Source organism: Oncorhynchus keta, chromosome 35, assembly GCF_023373465.1.
Source record: "Oncorhynchus keta strain PuntledgeMale-10-30-2019 chromosome 35, Oket_V2, whole genome shotgun sequence".
In the NCBI taxonomy this organism is placed as follows: domain Eukaryota; kingdom Metazoa; phylum Chordata; class Actinopteri; order Salmoniformes; family Salmonidae; genus Oncorhynchus; species Oncorhynchus keta.
Window position 1 is genome coordinate 55,724,719 of NC_068455.1, and position 20,748 is coordinate 55,745,466.

The 20,748-nt window shown below is 44.1% G+C and overlaps 2 protein-coding genes across 7 annotated transcripts; one reads left to right on the forward strand and one right to left on the reverse strand.

Annotated features, from left to right (window-relative positions):
• The first annotated feature begins 608 nt into the window (after window positions 1-608).
• Window positions 609-6,008, forward strand: LOC118368653 (evolutionarily conserved signaling intermediate in Toll pathway, mitochondrial). 4 transcript variants are annotated; one of them, XM_035752930.2, is made up of 8 exons: window positions 609-663; window positions 1,298-1,385; window positions 1,667-1,828; window positions 2,968-3,379; window positions 3,527-3,808; window positions 4,311-4,459; window positions 4,671-4,776; window positions 4,942-6,008. In XM_035752930.2, the coding sequence occupies exons 3-8, from the start codon at window positions 1,688-1,690 to the stop codon at window positions 5,199-5,201; spliced, it is 1,350 nt and encodes a 449-aa protein (XP_035608823.1). In that variant the 5' UTR covers window positions 609-663; window positions 1,298-1,385; window positions 1,667-1,687; the 3' UTR covers window positions 5,202-6,008. The 4 variants fall into 4 exon arrangements, with proteins under 4 accessions (XP_035608823.1, XP_035608821.1, XP_035608822.1 ...); XM_035752928.2 differs by having other exon boundaries at window positions 655-803; XM_035752929.2 differs by lacking the exon at window positions 609-663 and adding an exon at window positions 677-748.
• LOC118368654 (uncharacterized) lies at window positions 5,724-18,687 on the reverse strand. 3 transcript variants are annotated; one of them, XM_035752935.2, is made up of 8 exons: window positions 18,278-18,687; window positions 12,149-15,923; window positions 10,855-11,763; window positions 10,627-10,682; window positions 10,470-10,531; window positions 9,582-9,899; window positions 9,343-9,454; window positions 5,724-9,152 (listed from the first exon to the last, which is right to left on the reverse strand). In XM_035752935.2, the coding sequence occupies exons 2-7, from the start codon at window positions 15,698-15,700 to the stop codon at window positions 9,351-9,353; spliced, it is 5,001 nt and encodes a 1,666-aa protein (XP_035608828.1). In that variant the 5' UTR covers window positions 15,701-15,923; window positions 18,278-18,687; the 3' UTR covers window positions 5,724-9,152; window positions 9,343-9,350. The 3 variants fall into 3 exon arrangements, with proteins under 3 accessions (XP_035608828.1, XP_035608826.1, XP_035608827.1); XM_035752933.2 differs by having other exon boundaries at window positions 10,627-10,724; XM_035752934.2 differs by having other exon boundaries at window positions 10,627-10,724; window positions 18,000-18,687.
• Between the last annotated feature and the right edge of the window lie 2,061 nt (window positions 18,688-20,748).

Here is a 20,748-nt window from a genome sequence, read left to right on the forward strand (position 1 = left end):
CTAACGCTATGTATTGGCCATTGAAAGGCCCTGAAGACACTGGTCGGCCATATTGGCATTCCCCAGTAAGGAGCAGTCCTCCATAGGAATGAATGCAATTCTACATTATTTCAATTAAATGTTTCATTGACAAAATTACATGTATTTAAGTATTTTGTTGTTGTAGTGGGGACAGTAACAGTCATCTAAAAAAATGATACTGTTTGTAAATATTTGTCTTTCATTTTTTATTTGTGTTTAGCTCACATAATATAATGTTAAAGTGTCTGTAATAGAATAAACATGGCAGAAACGAATGTAGACATTAATAAGTGCCTGTCTATAGTTTACCCCAAAGAATTACACGGTAAAGGAGTGCCAGTATGGAGGTGAGGTGGCTTCAACACAGTGCCCCCAAAATAAGTCATCTAGTGTATATATAAATCATTGGTTACACCCCCCAGTCGTCCAAAAGTTCAGTTCAACTGATTAGATTTTCATAGATTTCCTGCCGCCTGGTGGCGTGTTTGTGTACTGCATGTACATATGATGGCGGAATGGAAGTCGGCGTCCTTGTTTCTGTTATTATGGGGGAATGAAAACGTGGTTGAAACAGGAAATGCACCCGGCATTCTTACAGAAACACTTTTGAGGAGATGGAAAACTCGTAATAACGAGTATTGTGTACGTTGCCCATGCGTCGTCAATGTGCCACCTTGTATTCTGGGCGATTATGGGACAATGAGGGCTCTCCTTCAAGAAGTGAATGGTAGTCAATTGGGCGTTTGCTCAAAAAGAACAACATTACAAATATTTTCCGAGATGTGAGATAATTAACTTGTTCTCTGTAATATCGTATAGCTTTTGAATCATGACATCATATACTTTAAAGAAGAATAGGCAGGTTTTTCGACTCATACCCTTACTATTCTGCACATATAACTCCAGTGTTAAATTGCAATATTGTAATTATTTCGCCACTATTGTCTATTATTGCCTTACCTCCCTTATCCTACCTAATTTGCACACACTGGATATAGTATTTTTCTATTGTATTATTGACTGTACGTTTGTTTATTCCATGTGTAACTCTGTGTTGTTTGTGTCGCACCTGCTTTGCTTTTTCTTGGCCAGTTGTAAATGAGAACTTGTTCTCAACTAGCCTACCTGGTTAAATAAAGATGAAGTAAAAATAATTTTAAAAATTACGCGATTAGTCGGCAGTCTGCAGGGTGGGGAGTTATACGTTCTTCCATTCAGTACCAAATGGGATTCCTATCTCATGCATTTTGTAATATCTCTGGTCCTTATACCACAGCGGTTTCAACATGGAGGTGCCCATGGAGAGACATATCTGAAGGAGACTTGATACAAAGGAGATTAACCTCACCCTTTCACGTCCCCGTGTAAGTATCGGGCTTCTTTCACACACAAGTTGATAACTTGAACACTTATAGCTAGCGTGAAGATAAGTACTTAGTTAACTAGCGTTCCACAGTGCGTTACAGTATGTCGGTTGTCTCTTACTGCCAATGATTGTGTCATGCAACCCTCAAAACCACAGAGGTTGATCAGCAGACTGCACTTATGTGCTTGCAATTTATAACAATAATCATGCGGATGTATAATAGTGTACATGTGCTATTTGTCCCACCTGCTTATTCATCATGTCACTGTTTTCTCTTAGGATCCACATGATGCATGTACCATGAACTGTGCCCGCTGTCTACTACGGCTCCAGAGTGTAGGGTTCCTGGCCCCCTCTGTCAGAGCAGCTGTCCAGCATGCTGCCTTGCTTCAGCCAGCCACAGCACTGTCCCAAATAACAGCACACAACACATGTGGTCAGGTAAGTCACTCCCGAGGGGGAGGAGGAGGGGGTCAAATATAGTCCTCTTTAAAGTAAACTCCGGGGTAAGAAAAATAAGAAGCTAAGGATCTCAGGTCTCTTTGTATTCACACTGCCCTTGGCTTCAAACGAGGAACTCAACTCTTGCCAATTCACTTCACCTATGTTGTGGTTCGAGTCCTCTTTTGAATTCACATTGCTATGTTTAGGACGGTTTTTACAAAGTGCAGGACAAGCCATTCCATCGGAACGTGTTATCGGGCAGCTACCTGCTTGCATTTTGGAAGCTAATAGATTACAATTATGTCTAATCTTTTAACTACATGCAATCATTAGATAATATTAACATGTCAATATTACTGGTAACAGAATGAATGGCAGAAGAATAACTGCTGGTGAAATAATGCTCTAATTGAAAATGGTACACCCAATGTAGGCTACTGCGCCTTTAAGAGCTAGAATTGATGTTGTACGGTTATGATTCTCACCGCGTATGTTTTCTTCTCTCACATTATTCAAACCCCACAATTAATGAACAGCATATGAAGCTCTCATCGTCTATACAAAAGATCACATATGGCAAACAAATAATCTTGCACTAAAAACACCACACATTTTTTGTCTTTTTTTTTCAATGTCGAAAAACGGCACACGTTTTTTTCCGCAAGCCTGCACAACATCATTTTCTCTTTTTTTGTGGCACCAATGTGAGGGTTTAAGGCAGGGGAAACGGTGTTGAAGTAGTCTAGTGTGTGGTGCGGGAATAATCACAAGCGAACTTGGGGGGCTTTGTGTTCACATTGGCCTAAAAAAGGGAACCGGACCGCGAAATTCAAGCAAACCGAACGTTCGAGATGCTCTCAGTTTGGTTCGCTTCGGGGGCTATTTTTGAGGGTTCTGAGTCCCTTTGTGGTGTTAACAATTCACACACAAAAATCTCAAGGGGACCAAGGGTGAAACCTTTATGAAGTTTCCCAGTCAATCACATCATGGTAGTCTGTTTTTGAGTTGATCATGATCATTATGCTCAATTGTAGGGTTAGGATGACGACAATATCAAGTTAACCTTTTATGCATTTTGTTGGAACTATGTCGACTGCTTGTATCTCCTCGTCAATGTATTTCTTCGTTATAAACAGGCACTCAGGCGTTTCCATGGCAGCCCTGGATGTTATAAGAGCCAGCCTGTACCCACGGACCCTGGTGAAGAGCATGAGGATAGAATAAAGAAGGACAAGTCACTGATCACTCACGATGACCTGTTTGAGAGGGTGGCCAGGGAGGCCAAGACTAAGGCTACCTTCAACAGAGTGGTGGATGTCTTCAGTAAGAGGGACATACGGCGTCGGGGTCACGTAGAGTTCATATACGCTGCCTTGAAGAAGATGCCAGAGTTTGGTGTGGAACGGGACCTTACAGTCTACAACAAGCTGTTGGATGTCTTTCCCAAGGAGGTGTTTGTCCCCAGGAATTTTATCCAGCGCATGTTCAACCACTACCCCCGACAGCAGGAGTGTGGGGTGCAACTGCTGGAACAGATGGAGAACTATGGTGGGTGGGGAGGGGACGTGTGAGTGAGAGATTGGGCCAACAATTGTTTTTCAGAACAGTGTCTTTTTAAACCATTAAAATAAGGAGCTAGTGTCTTTTTATTGACAGACCCCTTTTTGTCATACATTAATTTTGTTGTGTCATCAGGTATCATGCCAAATGTCGAAAGTAAGGTCCTGATCGTCCAGATCTTCGGGGACAAGAGCCACCCGATGAGGAAGTACCAGCGCATCATGTACTGGTTCCCCAAGTTCAAGCACGCCAACCCCTTCCCCGTCCCCCTGCAGCTCCCCGAGGATCCTGTAGATCTGGCCCGGCTCAGTCTCAACCGCATCGCCAACGACCTGGACGCTAAGGTCACCGTCTACCAGATGCCCTGCACCGACATCTCTGAGTCCGGAGAGGAGATCACCTTCCCACACGTCGTAGGTAGATAATCAAAGTTCCCTCTCCTTTTACATATAATCTCTGATCCGAATCCAAGGTTTTCTCACTCTATAGTTGAAGAGTTTTCAGTTGATATAGCTCGTATTTTGTGGTCAGAAAATATTTAGGTTAGCAATGATCAATTGAATAGATCAATGGTATTAGGGCATGTGTCAAACTCATTCCACGGAGGGAAAGGTGTACAGTTGTACAACTGAATGCATTTAACCCAACCCCTCTGAGTCAGAGGTGCGGGGGGGCTGCCTTAATCGACATCCACGTCTTCAGCTCCTAGGGAGCAGTTATGAATTAAGGTCACTGATTAGTCAGGAACTCTCCTCACCTGGTTGTCTAGAGCTTAATTGAAAGGAAAAACCAGCAGACACTAGACCCTCCGTGGAATAAGTTTGACACCCCTGTATTGGGGGTTGCAAACATATGATACACGTTGTTTCTGTCTTCTCAATGTTAATTCCTACCTCTCTGCCCTTTCCCCCTGTGTTAGGGATCCAGAGCCCAGACCAGATGGAGCTGCTGGCTAAACATAACCCCAACAGGCCTGTTTTTGTGGAGGGCCCCTTCCCCCTGTGGCTGAGGAAGATCTGTGTCTACTACTACATACTCAGGGCTGACCCACTGCCCCCCGAGGAGAAGGTGGGAGACCCTGTGCAACTCTGTTAAAGCCAAAAGAATGATAACATTGTGTACTTGTAAATAATGGTGATATATTTTAACAGTAGCATTTGCAATGTCATCATTTTGATGATGAATATTGCCTCAGTAGTATCTGTCCCGTACTATTACAATAGTGTCATTGTATGTTTTCGCTTGAGCAGTAACCGTTGATTTGTTTTCAACCTGTCAGGTGGAGGAGTCTTACGACCCTGAGAGGTGTTTCGACTACCCTCTCCAGCTGGACCTGGACTTGGACCGGGACATGGGGGACGACGCCAGCTTCGACGTGGAAGACGGTAAGATGATAACACCTAGGACCTAATCCGTTCAATTCGGCAAAGCTTTTAGATATCTCGCCAACTGAAGTGATGCTGGGCACAGCTGTAGGAATCCGTACGGGACTTTGAGGTTGCAGGGGCGTGCAGTAAAGTGATTAAGGATATACGTCTTGTTTTCTGCAGTGGACGAAGGGCCGGTGTTCGCCATGTGTATGACGAGCCAGGGGGATCAGGCCACCCTGAACCAATGGATCTCAGGCCTGCAGGAGACCAACCCCACCCTGGGCCGCGTCCCTACCCTGTTCCGCCTGGACGCCGGCCCCAGGGAGCTCCAGGGAGTGGCAGACCCCGCACCCGGGTACAAGGAGGAGGGCGAAGAGGAGGCAGAGACGGATATTGTCGTGGAGGAAGAGCATCAGCGTAGCCAGGGAGTGAAGCAGTGACAGGACTATGATACACACTCACTTCACTACCAGAGATTACCCGGAGAGCTAGCTTTCTGTCACAGCGCATTTGTCAGAACACGGGAGTTCTTCTTGTCAGGTCACTTCTGGCCCTCATCATAACATCTGGTAATCATAGGATGTCTTCAAGTTAAAGTGGGTTTAATACCTAATTATAATGTACCCACCTATAGTCAACTCATTTAGGATCTTTCAAGAAACCAAGCTTAAGTTAGCTATTGAGAAAATACTGTAGATAATATGTACGGCTGTAACCCGATGCCCTCAACTCATTTGATGTTTCTTTTAGAATGCCTTTGATAAGACTCTTGAAGGAACTTTGAATTTGCACTGTGTCAAGACATGCTCAAATCAACACAAAACAATACATGAATTTATTTCTATAGATGTTTCTTTTGTATGGCATGTAACATGGTAACATATCAAACAAGTTGTTTCACAGGCCTCTCCCAGCCCAACTTACTTGATAACACCTACCCCCCCATTAAATCATAGAACCACTTTAAAAAGGTTACCAAAAGGGTTTATTAGTACCTATAAAAAAAAATGGCATTTGAACATTCCCTTTTAAACAAACAAGGTAGGAACCAATTGAAAGTGGTACATTCTCAACAGGTAAATAGTACAGCAAGGTCAGTGTCCCCCGTACATTTTAAAGTTCGTCACAGCTGTACAAGAAAAAGTTCACAGTACTTTCTGTTTTCAATGCATTTTCAGACTGTGCTCTTGGACATTTTCAGCATATTGGTGAACCAAAAACAATGCAAATAAATCTCTTCCACATGATTTCTGATACTTCTTATACGTATATACATGTCCAACACTCCACATCCAAGCAGCAGGCCATTGGATCGTAATTTTGACTGGGGGAGAAAAATGCTGATTTGTTGATCGTTTAATCAAAGATATTAAATACAAATGAAATAGTCATGTGTCACTGATTGTTCAGACCAAATAAATACATTGAAAGAGTTAAATGTACACAGTATGAATAGAGACAAGGAAATATTAACTAAATCAGAAGCAGTATGAGTACCACTAACCATAAAGGGTTAGGTTTATTTTCATAGGAAATCAAATAATACATTAAGGGTATTGACATTTAACCACCCTTTTAAACATAAATGTTGTATTTAGGGCATACACGTGTCAAATCACCATTACAAAAACGTAAATGTTCTTAAAGGAAGAATTATTTTACATTTCAGAAAAACGTTATACGAAAACAGTTTTTTTTTAAAGTCACAAGTATTTTGAAGATTCAGTGTTGTAAAGTATGGTGCATTAATATCTAGAAAAATCGGTCCCACTTTAAATGAAGTGCAACCTGTATGGCATACACAAAGGCTTCATAAGCACTAAATAAATGCTTCACAAATCATCAATACGCGTATGTCATACTCTCCAAAAGGTGACAATTCCCACTGTAGGGTAAATTGCCAAATGTGACGACATGCACTGTTTGTACACCATTCATAGAGTATCACATACGCTTACAGATTACTTGAACCTTGTTCTCATTTGTATACGATCGCATCTCTCTTCTGCTTGGGAATACTTTGGAACAGATCTCCAAAATGTAAATCTCAGAGCTGATTTGCTGGTGTTTACAGTCTTGTTTTTTGGATCAGAGAACTTGGGGGGGCAAATAAAACCAAACTGGCGTGACTCCAGTTGGAGGACCCTGCTTTATAAGTTGCTCTCCGTTTTAAAGTGGGACCGGAAAAAAAATCAACTTTTTACAGCATATTTAAAATAACCCCATGCAAGGACATCCCTTGGATCTGAATAACAAAACTGATAGGAATTGTGAAAAAATATCAAATTAAATTATAAAATTTCAAAAGTTTGGACACACCTACTCATTCCAGGGTTTTTCTTTATTTTTTACTATTTTCTACATTGTAGAACAATAGTGAATACGTCAAAACTATGAAAAAACATATATGGAATCATGTATAGTAACCAAAAAGGTGTTAAACAAATCAAAATAGATTTTATATTTTAGATTCTTAAAAGTAGCCACCCTGTGTCTTGATGACAGCTTTGCACACTGTTGGCATTCTCTCCACCAGCTTCATGAGGTAGTCACCTGGAATGGATTTCAATTAACAGGTGTGCCTTGTTAAAAGTTAATTTGTGGAATTTCTTTCCTTAATGCGTATGAGCCAATCAGTTGTGTTGTGACAAGGTAGGGGTGGTATACAGAAGATAGACCTATTTGGTAAAAGACCAAGTCCAAATTATGGCAAGAACAGCCATCATTACTTTAAGACATGAAGGTCAGTCAATTTGGAACATTTCAAGAAGTTTGAAAGTTTCTTCAAGTGCAGTCGCAAAAACCATCAAGCGCTATGATGAAACTGCCTCTCATGAGGACAGCCACAGGAAAGGAAGACCCAGAGTTACCACTGCTGCAGAGGATAAGTTCATTAGAGTTACTAGCCCCAGAAATGGCAGCCCAAATAAATGCTTCACAGAGTTCAAGTAACAGACACATCTCAACATCAACTGTTCAGAGGAGACTGCATGAATCAGGCCTTCGTGGTCGAATTGCTGCAAAGAAATCACTACTAAAGGACACCAATAAAAAGAGACTTGCTTGGGCCAAGAAACACGAGCAATGGACATTACACCGGTGATAATCTGTCGTTTGGTCTGTTGAGTCTAATTTAGAGATTTTTGGTTCCAACTGCTGTGTTTTTGTGAGACGCAGAGTAGTGTAACAGATGATCTCAGAGTGTGTGGTTCCCACCGTGAAGCATGGAGGTGTGATGGTGCTTTGCTGGTGACACTGTCTGTGATTTATTTAGAATTCAAGGCACACTTAACCAGCATGGCTACCACAGCATTCTGCAACAATACGCCATCCCATCTGGTTTGCGCTTAGTGGGACTATCATTTATTTTTCAACAGGACAATGACCCAACACACCTCCAGGCTGTGTAAGGGCTATTTGACCAAGAAGGAGAGTGCTGCATCAGATGACCTGGCCTCCACAATCACCCAACCTCAACCCAACTGAGATGGTTTGGGATGAGTTGGACCACAGAGTGAAGGAAAAGCAGCCAACAAGTGCTCATGAAGCTGGTTGAGAGAATGCCAAAAGTGTGCAAAGGCAAAAGTTGGCTACTTTGAAAAATCTAAAAATAGAAAATCTATTTTGATTTGTTAAACCCTTTTTATATTTACTACATGATTCCATATGTGTTATTTAATAGTTTTGATGCCTTCACTATTATTACACAATGTAGAAAATAGTACAAACAAAGAAAAACCCTGGAATGAGTAGGTGTGTCCAAACCTTTGACTGGTACTGTATGTACAGACGAATATCAAACAGCTGATCACCCGTAGACAATTTCAAATGACGCATGGTCTCAAGTCAAATTTACACGGCTGCGATTTGCCCTTAAACCTGCATCATATCATATCTGATACATTGAGTTAGACCAAGGACATGTCATTCATTCAGATTGAAGAACATAACTGACCTGTTCGTCATGGATGCATTAAAACAGGGATGTTAACCCATTCAGTTGACGAGGAGAGCCCTCCTGTCTGCTTAAGTGTGTTTCGTAAAGCACAATGACATTATTGAACCCAGTGACGACATGAATATTAACTGTTTGCTTCGGGCATAGGAGACTTGGTTTAGTAGTAGAGAATGACAATCGCTACAAAACTGCGCTTTCAAAAACAGCGAGTGTGTGTGTATGCCAAAGTTAATGAGGTAAAGCTCGTCTCTTGTGGTTCAATGTCACCTATGTATGCAGTTCAAGTTTAGTTTAACTTTTGTAGAGGTGAACTGCTCTAAAAATAAATAAACAGACATTAAAAGAAACCAGCAGTAACGTTTTTTCTTTTCCTCCTCTAATTCTGAACAATGTTGTTTTTACGCTGTCTGGCATTTAGTGATTTGTGCTTCTTCTGCAAATCAAGACACATAAGTAGGTATATGTCAAGACAATATGTGCAATGTCAGAAATATGTTTCATGAAAATGTGTTCTTACAGATAAGAATACCCCCCTTGGTACACAGAGCTGTGGTGAACGTGGTGATATTTAGACATGGATGGTGTCAGTTCAATGTACTGTTTAAGAAGGCTCAAATGCTCACCTTAGCTCTCAGAGTCTGTTGGTGGTTTTGGAGCTCTTGCTGTTCTTCAGGTATGACGAGTCCTCTGTATCAACCATTACTTCTACTTCTGCTGGGAGGTTGGCACTGTCCCCTGAAACAAAATGTGCATGGATAGATATGTCAGAAACCCTCAATCCCATATGTCCCCATTGCAATGGACCGGAGCCTTTCTTTACCAGGAAGAACTCTGTGCCCTATATATAATAGGTCCTTATTACCTCCCATCCCACCGCTGTGCTGCTGCAGCTGGCTGGTGAAGAAAAGTTCTCTCCTGGACACCTGTTCGTCCCAGGCCTCCAGGATGTGCCGGCGCTCCGGGGGCACCAGGCTCAGGGTGTCCGGGTGGGCCTCCTCGATGTGGGCCCTCACCCCCTCCAGGCTGTGGGAGTACTGGAGCTCCCCGCACACCATGCACACCAGCAGCTGGTTCAGGGGGTCGTAGTCCATGAGGTAGCAGTTCCTCCATACAGCATCTGAGATGGGGCCGTTGTAGTTGTCGTTATGATCACCGTCTGGGAAAAGGAGCTCTGATTCCTCTGGGGGGGGGGCAAGAGAGTGGTATTGTAAGACAGGGGTTCCCAAACTTTTTCAATCAGGCCCCCCTTCTAGCATTGGGGAACATAGCTCTCTACAGTATGCAATGACTGACATGACAATAAAAGAAACTGATGATGCACTACCCAATTCCGAAATTGTACCTTGTGCATTCTACTATTACAGCTTTGATGAGTAAGTTGAAAGCCGAACCGAATTCAAAATAGTAAAACTGCCCGTCCACAGTTTTTGGGCACTAGCCAGTCACAGTAGCCCATGAAAACATTCTACGAGCCAAGGGCTGGAAATATATATACAAATATTTGGGCTATTACTCAAAGAAAAGCCTATAGCTGTATCTAGATTTACGCCTAATAGATCTATAACAAGGGGTATTCACTCTGACACTACGAGATCCGGAGTCTTCTGGTTTTCTGTTCTACCTGATAATTCATTGCACCCACCCGGTGTCCCAGGTCTAAAGCAGTCCCTGATTAGAGGGTCACAATCAAAACAACGCAGTGGAACTGGCTTCGAGGACCAGAGTTGAGTTTGAGGCATCTATACGTTACCTTCTGTAGGTTCCGGATGGCTTTGGTCAGGAAAGTAGCCCATGTCTGTCTCTGTGGAAGTACTAAAAAGACAAAAGACACCGCAGTACTGGTTACTACCAACATACACATTGAGAGAAGAGAAACGTCAGAGGGATCCTGAAAACGACTCTCTCACCTTAGATGTAGTTCAGAGCCCTCCGAGGTGTTGACCCACTGCTCAGGATCCTGTTCCTTTGGTTGAGAAAAATGACGGTCAGCCCTAATGGAAATTAACTGACCAAGAGAAACCGAAGTTACCCAAGGCTGAATCCCCCTTGGTACCAATGCCTGATTTACCATATAGTTCGGACTTAAAATATGATATGGTGTTTTCTTTGAAACATTCCCCATTGTAAAAAATTACCTGTGTATCCAGCCCCTGCAGCAGGTGTTGAGGCTGACTGCTGGGGAGGATGGGCCTCCAGTTGACCGAAGCCCTCTTCTCAGTCAGCTCCCTGTCCCTCATGGCCTTCCTAGCTCTCTGTTCCTTCTTCTTCACTCTCCAGTACTCCCTCTTCTTCCTCAGAGTCTCCTCTTCAGACTCCCCCGGCACTGGCTTGGGCGGACCCATGGAGCTTATGTAGATGGGGCTTCTGGTGAGCCCCTGCATTGTAGGCAATCCTACATTTAGTAAATTCCCACTTTGAGGAATCTGTGCACCTTGACATTTGAAAGGAGTCTGTGTTGGTGTGAACGTGGACGTTTGACTGGGAGGATGAATTGGTAAGAGCTTGATGCTAGTCAGAGGGTTGGGCGGAGGTGTGAGAGTAGCGATGGGTGAGGCGTCTGCGTCTGAGATTTCCTGCACTTGCAATCGCCATTTTCTAACACGTGGCGAGTCAGGGCTGGACCCCGGGGCCGCTTCCTGTTGGCTCTCCACCAATAGCAGCCCGCCTTTCTTCCCCTCACCCAATGGAGGGACAGTGACACCGCCTCCTACAGGGAGAAATGAGGTACTGAAGCTGTGAGATGTCTGGGGGGACCCTGTGTGGCCAATGGATGAATTGGAAATACTGGTACAGTTGACCGGAGGTCTGAGCTGTAGTGTATCAGATGGCTGTCCCATGTTGGAGGTGCTGGGGCTCACAACCAGAAGTGTAGGGATGTTGGTGACCATGCTGAGGCTTGCCTGAGGTCCAGAGTCAGGGGGAGATATAGGCTGGAGAAGGGGGGAGGGCTGGGGTTTGAGCAATGGTGCAGCTTGGAGACTGAAGCTCCCGCCTCTCTGCACTGGCCTCTGTGTCGGAGTCTTGACAATATGGAGATTCGGAGCCTAAAAGACAACAACACAATCAATGGACAGCTTTACATTCGTTTTATGTCTCAATATATAATTTAGAACCAGGGTTATTTGATCAATTTGTTTATCTTTACAAACATTTACTTGTTTATGTTCAGAATCCATATACCTCCTCCCCCTCTCCCTCTATTTTCGCTGCTTGTGTCAAATGCCAGAGAGAGATTTGTGGCTTTTCAGTTAGACTGGACAGTGGCCTTGTGTACAGTATTGCATTGTCCACATTCCAATTAACATAACCACAAAATGTACTTTTACCTCAAATTAAATTGAAATGATAGGTATTGGCCTACCATGTGAGTCATGAAATCTGCACTATGATGAAATCTAATAGCATGGATTACAAATTATATCCACCCACCTGTGCTGCTTTGAGGGCTAGTCGTCTGCTGTAGTCCCCCTGCCTCAGCCCCCCTCCTCCCTGCCGAGCCTTCCTGGCTCTCTGCTGCCTCTTCATCATCCTCCAGTACTCTCTCTTCTTCTGCAGAGTCACATTCTGGTCTGTCACCGCCGGGGCGTGGTGATGTTGCTGACGCTGCTGCTGTTGTTGGGGGTGTTTTTGATGTTGTTGACGCTGGTGTTGATTTTGAAGTTGGCAAGGTGGTGGTTGTTGTTGTGGTGGCTGGTGATGTAGCTTTGGAGGTTCTGGGGAGCAGCAGTGGTGGTGGCCTGCTTTTTTGGCACGCAACCTCTGGGCTCTACGAGGGACAGGGAGGGGTGGTTCTCCGGAAGCTGCCTTGTGGGAGCAAGATTGTGTGGGTGTGTGAGAGGGGGGTTCGGACCGATTGAGAGGGGAAGCTGAGAAAGAGAGGGTGTTAGCACAAGGACTGGATAGGGGAGAGTCCTTAGGATGAGGACTCAGTGGACGAATGGTCACCTGACATGGTGGCGGGGCGTCAGCATCCACCTGCCACCCTTTGACCTCCAACAATAGGTCACCAGATCTGGAGGCTTTCTCCTCGTCTCCCAGGGTGAGCAGAGGTAGATTTGGCTTGACCTCAATCTGGACGGCATTCTCCTCGGAGGAACAAGCCTGGGGTTCACTTTTACAAGGCAGCTGTTCTGTAATACAGTCAGGCTGTTCCGTTTTACAGTCAGCCACAGTGCTGAGAGATTCCTCCAGAAGCTTCTTCATAGAGGCCACTGCCAGGAGAGTGGTGGCCTGGCTGTCAGCACTCAAAGCTAGGTCTGGTGGCTCTGGATGTGGTGGAGACGGGGACAGTTTGATATCAACACAGAGGGGTTGTTCCAGTGGAGGACATGGAGCATGTGTTGAGATTGATTCTCTTTCTTTTTTTATTTGGTTTCCCGGTGGAGGCATGGGCAGACTGGTGTTTAAGAGAGGCTTGATAGTGTGTGTGTGGCTGACAGAGGTGTTGACATTGGGATTGGCTAATCGCGCTAACCTTTGGTTCCGCCTCTTCTGTGAGGCAGCATTTCCCCGAGCTTGAACTCCTTGCCTTAGGCGGATGGCGCGGGCTGCCCTCTGCTCTCGTTTCTTTACCCTCCAGTACTCCCTCTTCTTAGCCATACTTTCCTCCTCTGTTAGCTTTGGGTCCAAGTTAAGCACTGCTGATGCTGTAGAAGCTTTGACAGCCATCTGCATGACACAGCTAGCCGGCTTTGGCATTGCTGTAGGCACACCAGGAAAGGTGTTTTGGATGTTTTGAGGGTGTGTGAGGGTGATATGACTCTGGGGCTGGAAGACTGTGTGTAAATTCAATAGGTTTTTCGGTGTGCTGCGAAATTCAGTCCTCGGTCTGATTGAAACCAACCTGGGAGGATTCATGATCGACAGGCCGACGGGAGGACAAGAGACTTGAAACGGAGCAGAACGGATTAGAGGAGGTGGTGGGTTGTCCTGTGTTTGATGACTTAACACCACATTACTAAAGGCATCACCAGTAGGTTTGGGAAGCAGTTGGTGTTGGCGGTGTGTGTTGGTAAATAAATTATTAACAGGCATCCCACTACTGCTACCAATTTCACCCCCAGTCTCTTTCGCTTCTGTAGTGAGATCAATTTGAGGAATATTATTGGTCACTGTGCCATCCTCCATGATGAAACCTCCAATGATCTCTGAGGCGCTGGTGTGAGTAGGCCTATTTTCTGTTGGTTGTGGCAGCGTGTTGCAGCCCGCTGCTCTGTCCTTCCTCATATCCTCCAGGATGCTCTGGTAACGCTTGACTCTTTGCATCAGAGCATCCCTCTCCTTCATCTTAGCTCGGACTTCGCCAGAAAGCTTGGCTCGCTGCTCCCGCTTCTTGACGCGCCAGTATTCCCGCATCTGAGCCGCCCTCTGCTCGGGGGTCTCCTTTGAGTCATCTCGTGGTGCGTTGTAGGTTGTTAAGGCTTTGGCATGACAGGGGGACTTCCTCATCTTTCTCTGACCCAGGAAATTCCTGTGGGTTTCAATGAACCTCTGTCTCGGAGTCCTACAACGGACCATAACTCGGTTAACGTTGGCAAACTGGACTGGACCAGGGAGCCTTCTGCTTGGTTCCCCTGCTGGTTTATAACCAATGATATTAGATGTGATACCAGTCTGCATTGTTGCTTTAGCCTCCTGCAGATTCTCTGCTCTTAGCTGAACGGTCTGTTCATTAGCGTCGACTGTGGTTAGCTTAGCCAGGATTGAATCGTCAGACTCCCTTTTGACAGCAAAGCTAGCCACTGCTCTGGCGTTCTTCAGCAGCCGTCCGGCTGAGATGAACGGGGCACTGACCCTACTAACACACTGCCTCTGGCCCTGTCCACTCAAAGAGGACTGGGGACGTTCAACGTCCACGTTTGGTAACAGTTCTACTTTCTGCAATGATACCTCCATGTTAGTGATTCTTTTGCTGGCCTTGCTTAACCTAGCCGCTTGCTTCGCTCGCTGTTCTCTTTTCTTGATGCGCCAATTCTCTCTGCGCTTGGCGGCTCGCTCCTCCTCAGTCTCCAGTGTAGCTGATGTGTCGTTGATGCTTCTAACTTCTTGGGCCGCGACCACTGCGCTCTTTTTCCCGCCTAGCGGTGTTACTTTCATCCCTCTAGGCCTAACCCCTGGTTTTTGAGCGAGCATAGGGGCAGATTGAGTGGTCACGATGGCTATCCCTGTGGTAATGTTAGTTGTTAGCGATCTAGGCTGAACAGACACTGTAACTTGCGTCTTTGTCATTGCATCGGGCCTTGATACACTCTGGGTGGTCAGATGCTGCTCAGATGACACTACAGAAGAGCTGCCATTGAGAATAGTCATTCCGCTCTGTGGTTGGCGAGGTGCAGAGCCTGAGGCTCTCACCGCCACTCTTACCGGAGGCACAAAGGAGCCACTGTTGAGAAGCACTCCATTGGGTTTGGCTGAGGTAACTGTTCCAATCACAGCGCTCCCTGTTGGATAACTGTTCACTGCCATCTTGCAGACCATTGCACCTTTTCCTGGGCCTGCACTGGACATTGGGAACTGAGGCAAGACTTTGTTGAGTTTTATCCTCTGGAACCAACTCTCCTTTTGGTTTGCTGAGGAATAGTTTTGGCCCCCTTCCTCAACACTATGGTTCTGATTATAGGAGACAGCAGAGCCCTTTCCCTTCAATAAGACTACAGGTGCACCGCCGACATAAGTTTGGTAGGAACCATCACTATTCAACAAAGGGGGGGCAGACCCTGCTATTGAACAAGAGGCACCAGAATTCAACCCCATTGAGGTTATGGTTTTATGGACTGCATTACTGTCCAAGGATTTACTTCCTCTGTTTGTTGCTTTTGACCTCTCCTTCTTGACCTCTGACAACTTAGCCCTCTGCTCTCGTTTCTTAGTCCTCCAGTACTCTCTCTTCTGGGCGAGGGTGGCGTTGTCAAACTCCGAGGCCGGACGGTAGCGCTGAACCCGTGGGCTGCCAGCCCCTCCCGTTCCCTGGGTGGTTGGCATGATGGTCGTGTTGCTGCTTGGTCACCGTTCCTACCCTTCACCAAACTGTGCTGGCAACGGAATCCTCACTCATCCTACTATTTATCGTCCAATGTCCTCCAGATATAGATATCGTCAGCCTTTAGCTATTGAGTAGCATCCTATAGGTCTTGTTATGTCCATCTCCCATCTCGGGTGGTCACCCGCCACATCTGGACATTAACAGACGCCAGATGGTAAAGTCCTAAAAGTATGAAAATAAACAGCGCGTGAATAAACAACTGAAGGTCACATTCAGATATTAATCATAACAGGGCTTGTGATTGGATTGTTAGCTGACTTATCACTTCTTGAAATAGTTTGTTGGGTAGTTGATAAAACAAAAAAATGAAACGTACTTCTTCAAGACACATATCATCAGTGTTCGCAAAACCCCATTTACAGTGCCTTCAGAAAATATTCACACCCCAATGACTTTTTTCACATTTTGTTGTGTTACAGCTTGAATTTAAAAAATGGTTCATTTAAGATTTTGTGTCACTGGCCTAAACACAATACCCCATATTGTCAAAGTGGAATTATGTTTAAATTCTTTAAAAGTGGAAAGCTGAAATGTCTAGAATCAGTAAGTATTTAACCCCTTTGTTATTGCTAGTCTAAATAAGTTCAGGGGTAGAAATGTGCTTAACAAGTCACACAATAAGTTGCGTGGACTCACCCTGTGTGCAATAATAGTGTTTAACATGATTTTTGAATGACTACATCAGCTCTGAACCCCACACATACAATTATCTTGAAGGTCCCTCAGTTGAGCAGTGAATTTCAAACCCAGATTCAACCACAGACGTCCTTCCCGGTGGTGTAAAGTACTTTCGTTTTTTGGGGTATCTGTACTTCACTATTTATATTTTTGACAACTTTTACTTCACTACATTCCTAAAGAAAATAATGTACTTTTTACTCCATACATTTTCCCTGATACCCAAAAGTACATTGTAATTGCTTAACAGGACAAGAAAATGGTCCAATTCACCCACTTATCAAGAGAACATCCCTGGTCATTCCTACAGCCTCTGATCTGGTAGACTCAATAAACCCAAATGCTCTGTTTGTAAATAGATGTCTGAGTGTGTGAGTGTGGCCCTGGCTATCCGTAAATGGGGGGGAAAACCAGACAGCACCATTTTCTTGTTTTTTTAATATACTTATACACTTTTGAACCTTAAGTATATTTTAGTAATGACATTTACTTTTGATACTTAAGTATATTTAAAACCCAAATACTGTCCTACTTTTACTAGGTGACTTTCACTTTTACCACCACTGGTCCTTCCTAACTCAGTTGCTGGAGAGGAAGGAAATCGACTCTGGGATTTCACCAATGGTGGCCAATGGTGACTTTAAAGCCTTTACAGAGTTTAATGGCTGTGATAGGAGAAAACTGAGGATGGATCAACAACATTGTAGTTACTCTATAATACTCATCCTATTCTCAACGACAGTGAAAAGAAGGAAGCCTGTACCTAATACAAATATTCCAAAACATGCATCCTGTTTGCAATAAGGCACTAAAGACTGCAAAAAACATGGCAACGAAATTGACTTTATGTCCTGAATAGAAAAGCATTATGTTTGAGGCAAACCCAACAACACTGAGTACCACTCTTCATATTCTCAAGCGTGGTGGTGGCTGCATCCTGTTATGGGTATGCTTATCATCGGCAAGAACTAGGGAATTTTTTAATGATAAAAAGAAACGGAATAGAGCTAAGCACAGGAAAAATCCTAGAAGAAAACATGGTTCAGTCGGCTTTCCAACAGACACTGGGAGACAAATTCACCTTTCAGCAGGACAATAACCTAAAACACAAGGCCAAATATACACTGGAGTTGCTAACGAAGTCAACATTGAATGTTCCTGAGTGACCTACTTACAGTTTGGGCTTAAAAATCTATGGCAAGACTAGAAAATGGCTGTCTAGCAATGTTCAACAAGCAACTTGAAGAACATATTTACTATACTAACAGCTCTGAGCTATCTGTGAACATTTTTATTGATTTGTTCTACCATAGGACAGATTTTCAGAGTAGCCTCCATGCAACCTAAAGGAGACAGTGTTGCAAAACACATTTTCTTTGAAGACAACATGATCTTTGGCAAATGAAATCTGAAACGCTTCCAAAATGCAGGCTGTGTTCCTAGCAGCATGCACTACAACCAGGAAGAGAAAAATGGCACTGTCTCTTTAAGTCATGTCCCTCGTCTATCACAAAATATGTCTGTCGTGTGCCGTTTTTCATTCTTTATTTATGTGCATACCAAACGCAGTGTGCTGACGAGTGTCCAAGTATCGCCACCAATTCCAAAGAAAAGCGTCCGGAAGATTGGACAAATTTGGTGATATTCATGCCGTTAGCAGCGCTGTCTCTACCAGCGTACAATGGACAATATCTTCCTCCTCCCCTGTCCACACGGACTGGCGCCTGTCTGCGTGTGTGTTCCTTGTCGAAATGAATCGAAAAGCATAAAACCCAAGCCCGCGGTGAAAGAGCAGGATGTTTGGAAACGTGTGGAAAAAAAACATGCATATGCATTACCTGGTAGTTACACCTAACTTTCCGGGACAGTTTGTTAACGTTTGGACAGATATACTGTCAGGACACTGCAGATACTTTCCGCGAGCCAGCCTTTCTCTCTATCGCTGCCTTGACAACGGTGAAAAGTACCAGGATGTGGGACCTTGCTGCTTGTGTGTAAACTGCGTCGCGTGGACAGATACAAGCCTCTTAAAGCAATACTTACCACAACAGGGGACATTATTGTTTATCTGGACAGCAACATGTATTTAAAATAGATGGACAACGGAATTGAGACATTTCTATCCATATCCACGATACCAAACATTTCCACTCTATAACACCATTTTATTATAGGCTATATTGGTTATATAATTTTTGACCATGCTGAAAATGTTGTTGAGATGTACAACTGGGACTGCACCCAAACAAATCAATTCATCCATTAGAATCCAATCAATTAAGTTATTTGTAATTGAATATACACCTCCCTAATATTGGAGTTGTGCCCCCTTTTGCCCTCAGAACAGCCTCAATTTGTTGAGTCATGGACTCTTCAAGGTGTCAACCGTTCCACAGGGATGCTGGCCTATGTTGACTCCAATGCTTCCAGAGTTGTGTCATGTTGGCTGGATGTCCTTTGGGTGATGGACCATTCTTGATACACAAGAGGAAACTGTTGAGTGTGGAAAAACCCATCAGGTTGCAGTTCTTGACACACAAACCGGTGCACCTGGCACCTACTACCATACCCCATTGAAAGGCACTTGCATATTTGTCTTGCCCATTCACCCTCTGAATGGCACACATACACGATCCATGACTCAAGGCTTAAAATTCCTTCCTTAATTAACCTGTCTCCCCCCTTCATCTACACTGATTGAAGTGAATTTAACAAGTGACATCAATAAGGGATCATAGCTTTCACCGGGATTCACCTGGTCAGTCTGTCATAGAAAGAGCATGTGTTCCTGACGTTTTGTACACTCAGTATATTCTAGCACATTTGACTTATGCAAAATTGACCATGGATTTTCACTAAATTACAGGGTTTCTTATGTGGGGACAAAATAATAGACAATGTTGCCACGCCCGTTGTATTAATTCATGGGTGCGAATTTGAGCATTTTGGCAAATATTTCTCTCAATATCTCACTAAAAAGAACATGAAGAAATGACAGTGCAAGACACATTGCTATGATATCCCCTGAGATTATGCAAAGTCACTGTACAGAAGGAATTGTTCATAAATAGTGAAAATGTAGGTTGTCTTGAGACAGCCATTTCAAAGACAGTAGATCCCGCCCCTCCACCCCATATTCATGTCATAAACGTCTCTGTAACAAAACAAGTAACATAACAACCCCATTGGCAAACTGTCACATTTGTCCAATTGATTTTGCAGTAGAATTTAACCTACACACTACAATACTTGGAAAGTATTCAGACCGCTTGACTTTTTCCACATTTTGTTATGTTACAGGCTTATTCTAAAATGGATTAAATAAAATTAAATCTTCATCAATCTACACACAATACCCCATAATAAAAAAGCAAAAACAGCTTTTTAGAAATGTATTAAAAATAAACTGAAATACCTTATTTACATAAGTATTCAGACTCGAAATTGAGCTCAGATGCATCCTGTTTCCATTGATCATGCTTAAGATGTTCCTGCAACCTGATTGGAGTTCACCTGTGGTAAATTCAATTGATTGGACATGATTTGGAAAGGCACACACTTGTCTATATAAGGTCCAACAGCTGACAGTGCATGTAAGACCAAAATCCAAGCCATGGGGTCAAAGGAATTGTCCGTAGAGCTCCTAGATGATCTAGAGTTTCTCTTTGGAGATGGGAAAACATCCAGAAGGACAACCATCTCTGCAGTACTCCACCAATCAGGCCTTTATGGTAGAGTGGCCAGACAGAAGCCACTCCTCAGTAAAAGGCACATGACAGCCCACTTGGAGTTTGCCAAAAGGCACCTAAAGACTCACAGACCATGAAAAAACAAGATCTCTGGTCTGATGAAACCAAGATTGAACACTTTGCCCTGAATGCTAATCGTCACGTCTGGAGGAAACCTGGCACCATCTCTACGGTGAAGCATGGAGGATGTTTTTCAGCGACAGGGACTAGGAGACTAGTCAGGATCGAGGCAAAGATGAACAGAGCAAAGTACAGAGAGATCCTTGATTAAAACCTGCTCCAGAGCGCTCAGGACCACAGACTGGGCCGAAGGTTCACCTTCCAACAGGACAATGACCCTAAGCACACAGCCAAGACAACGCAGGACGCACTAAATGTCCTTGAGTGGCCCAGCCAGAGCCCGGACTTGAATCTGATCGAACATCTCTGGAGAGACCTGAAAATAGCTGTGCAGCAACGCTCCCCATCCAAACTGACAGAGCTTGAGAGGATCTGCAGAGAAGAATGGGAGAAACTCTCCAAATACAGGTGTGCCAAGCTTGTAGCGTCATACACAAGAA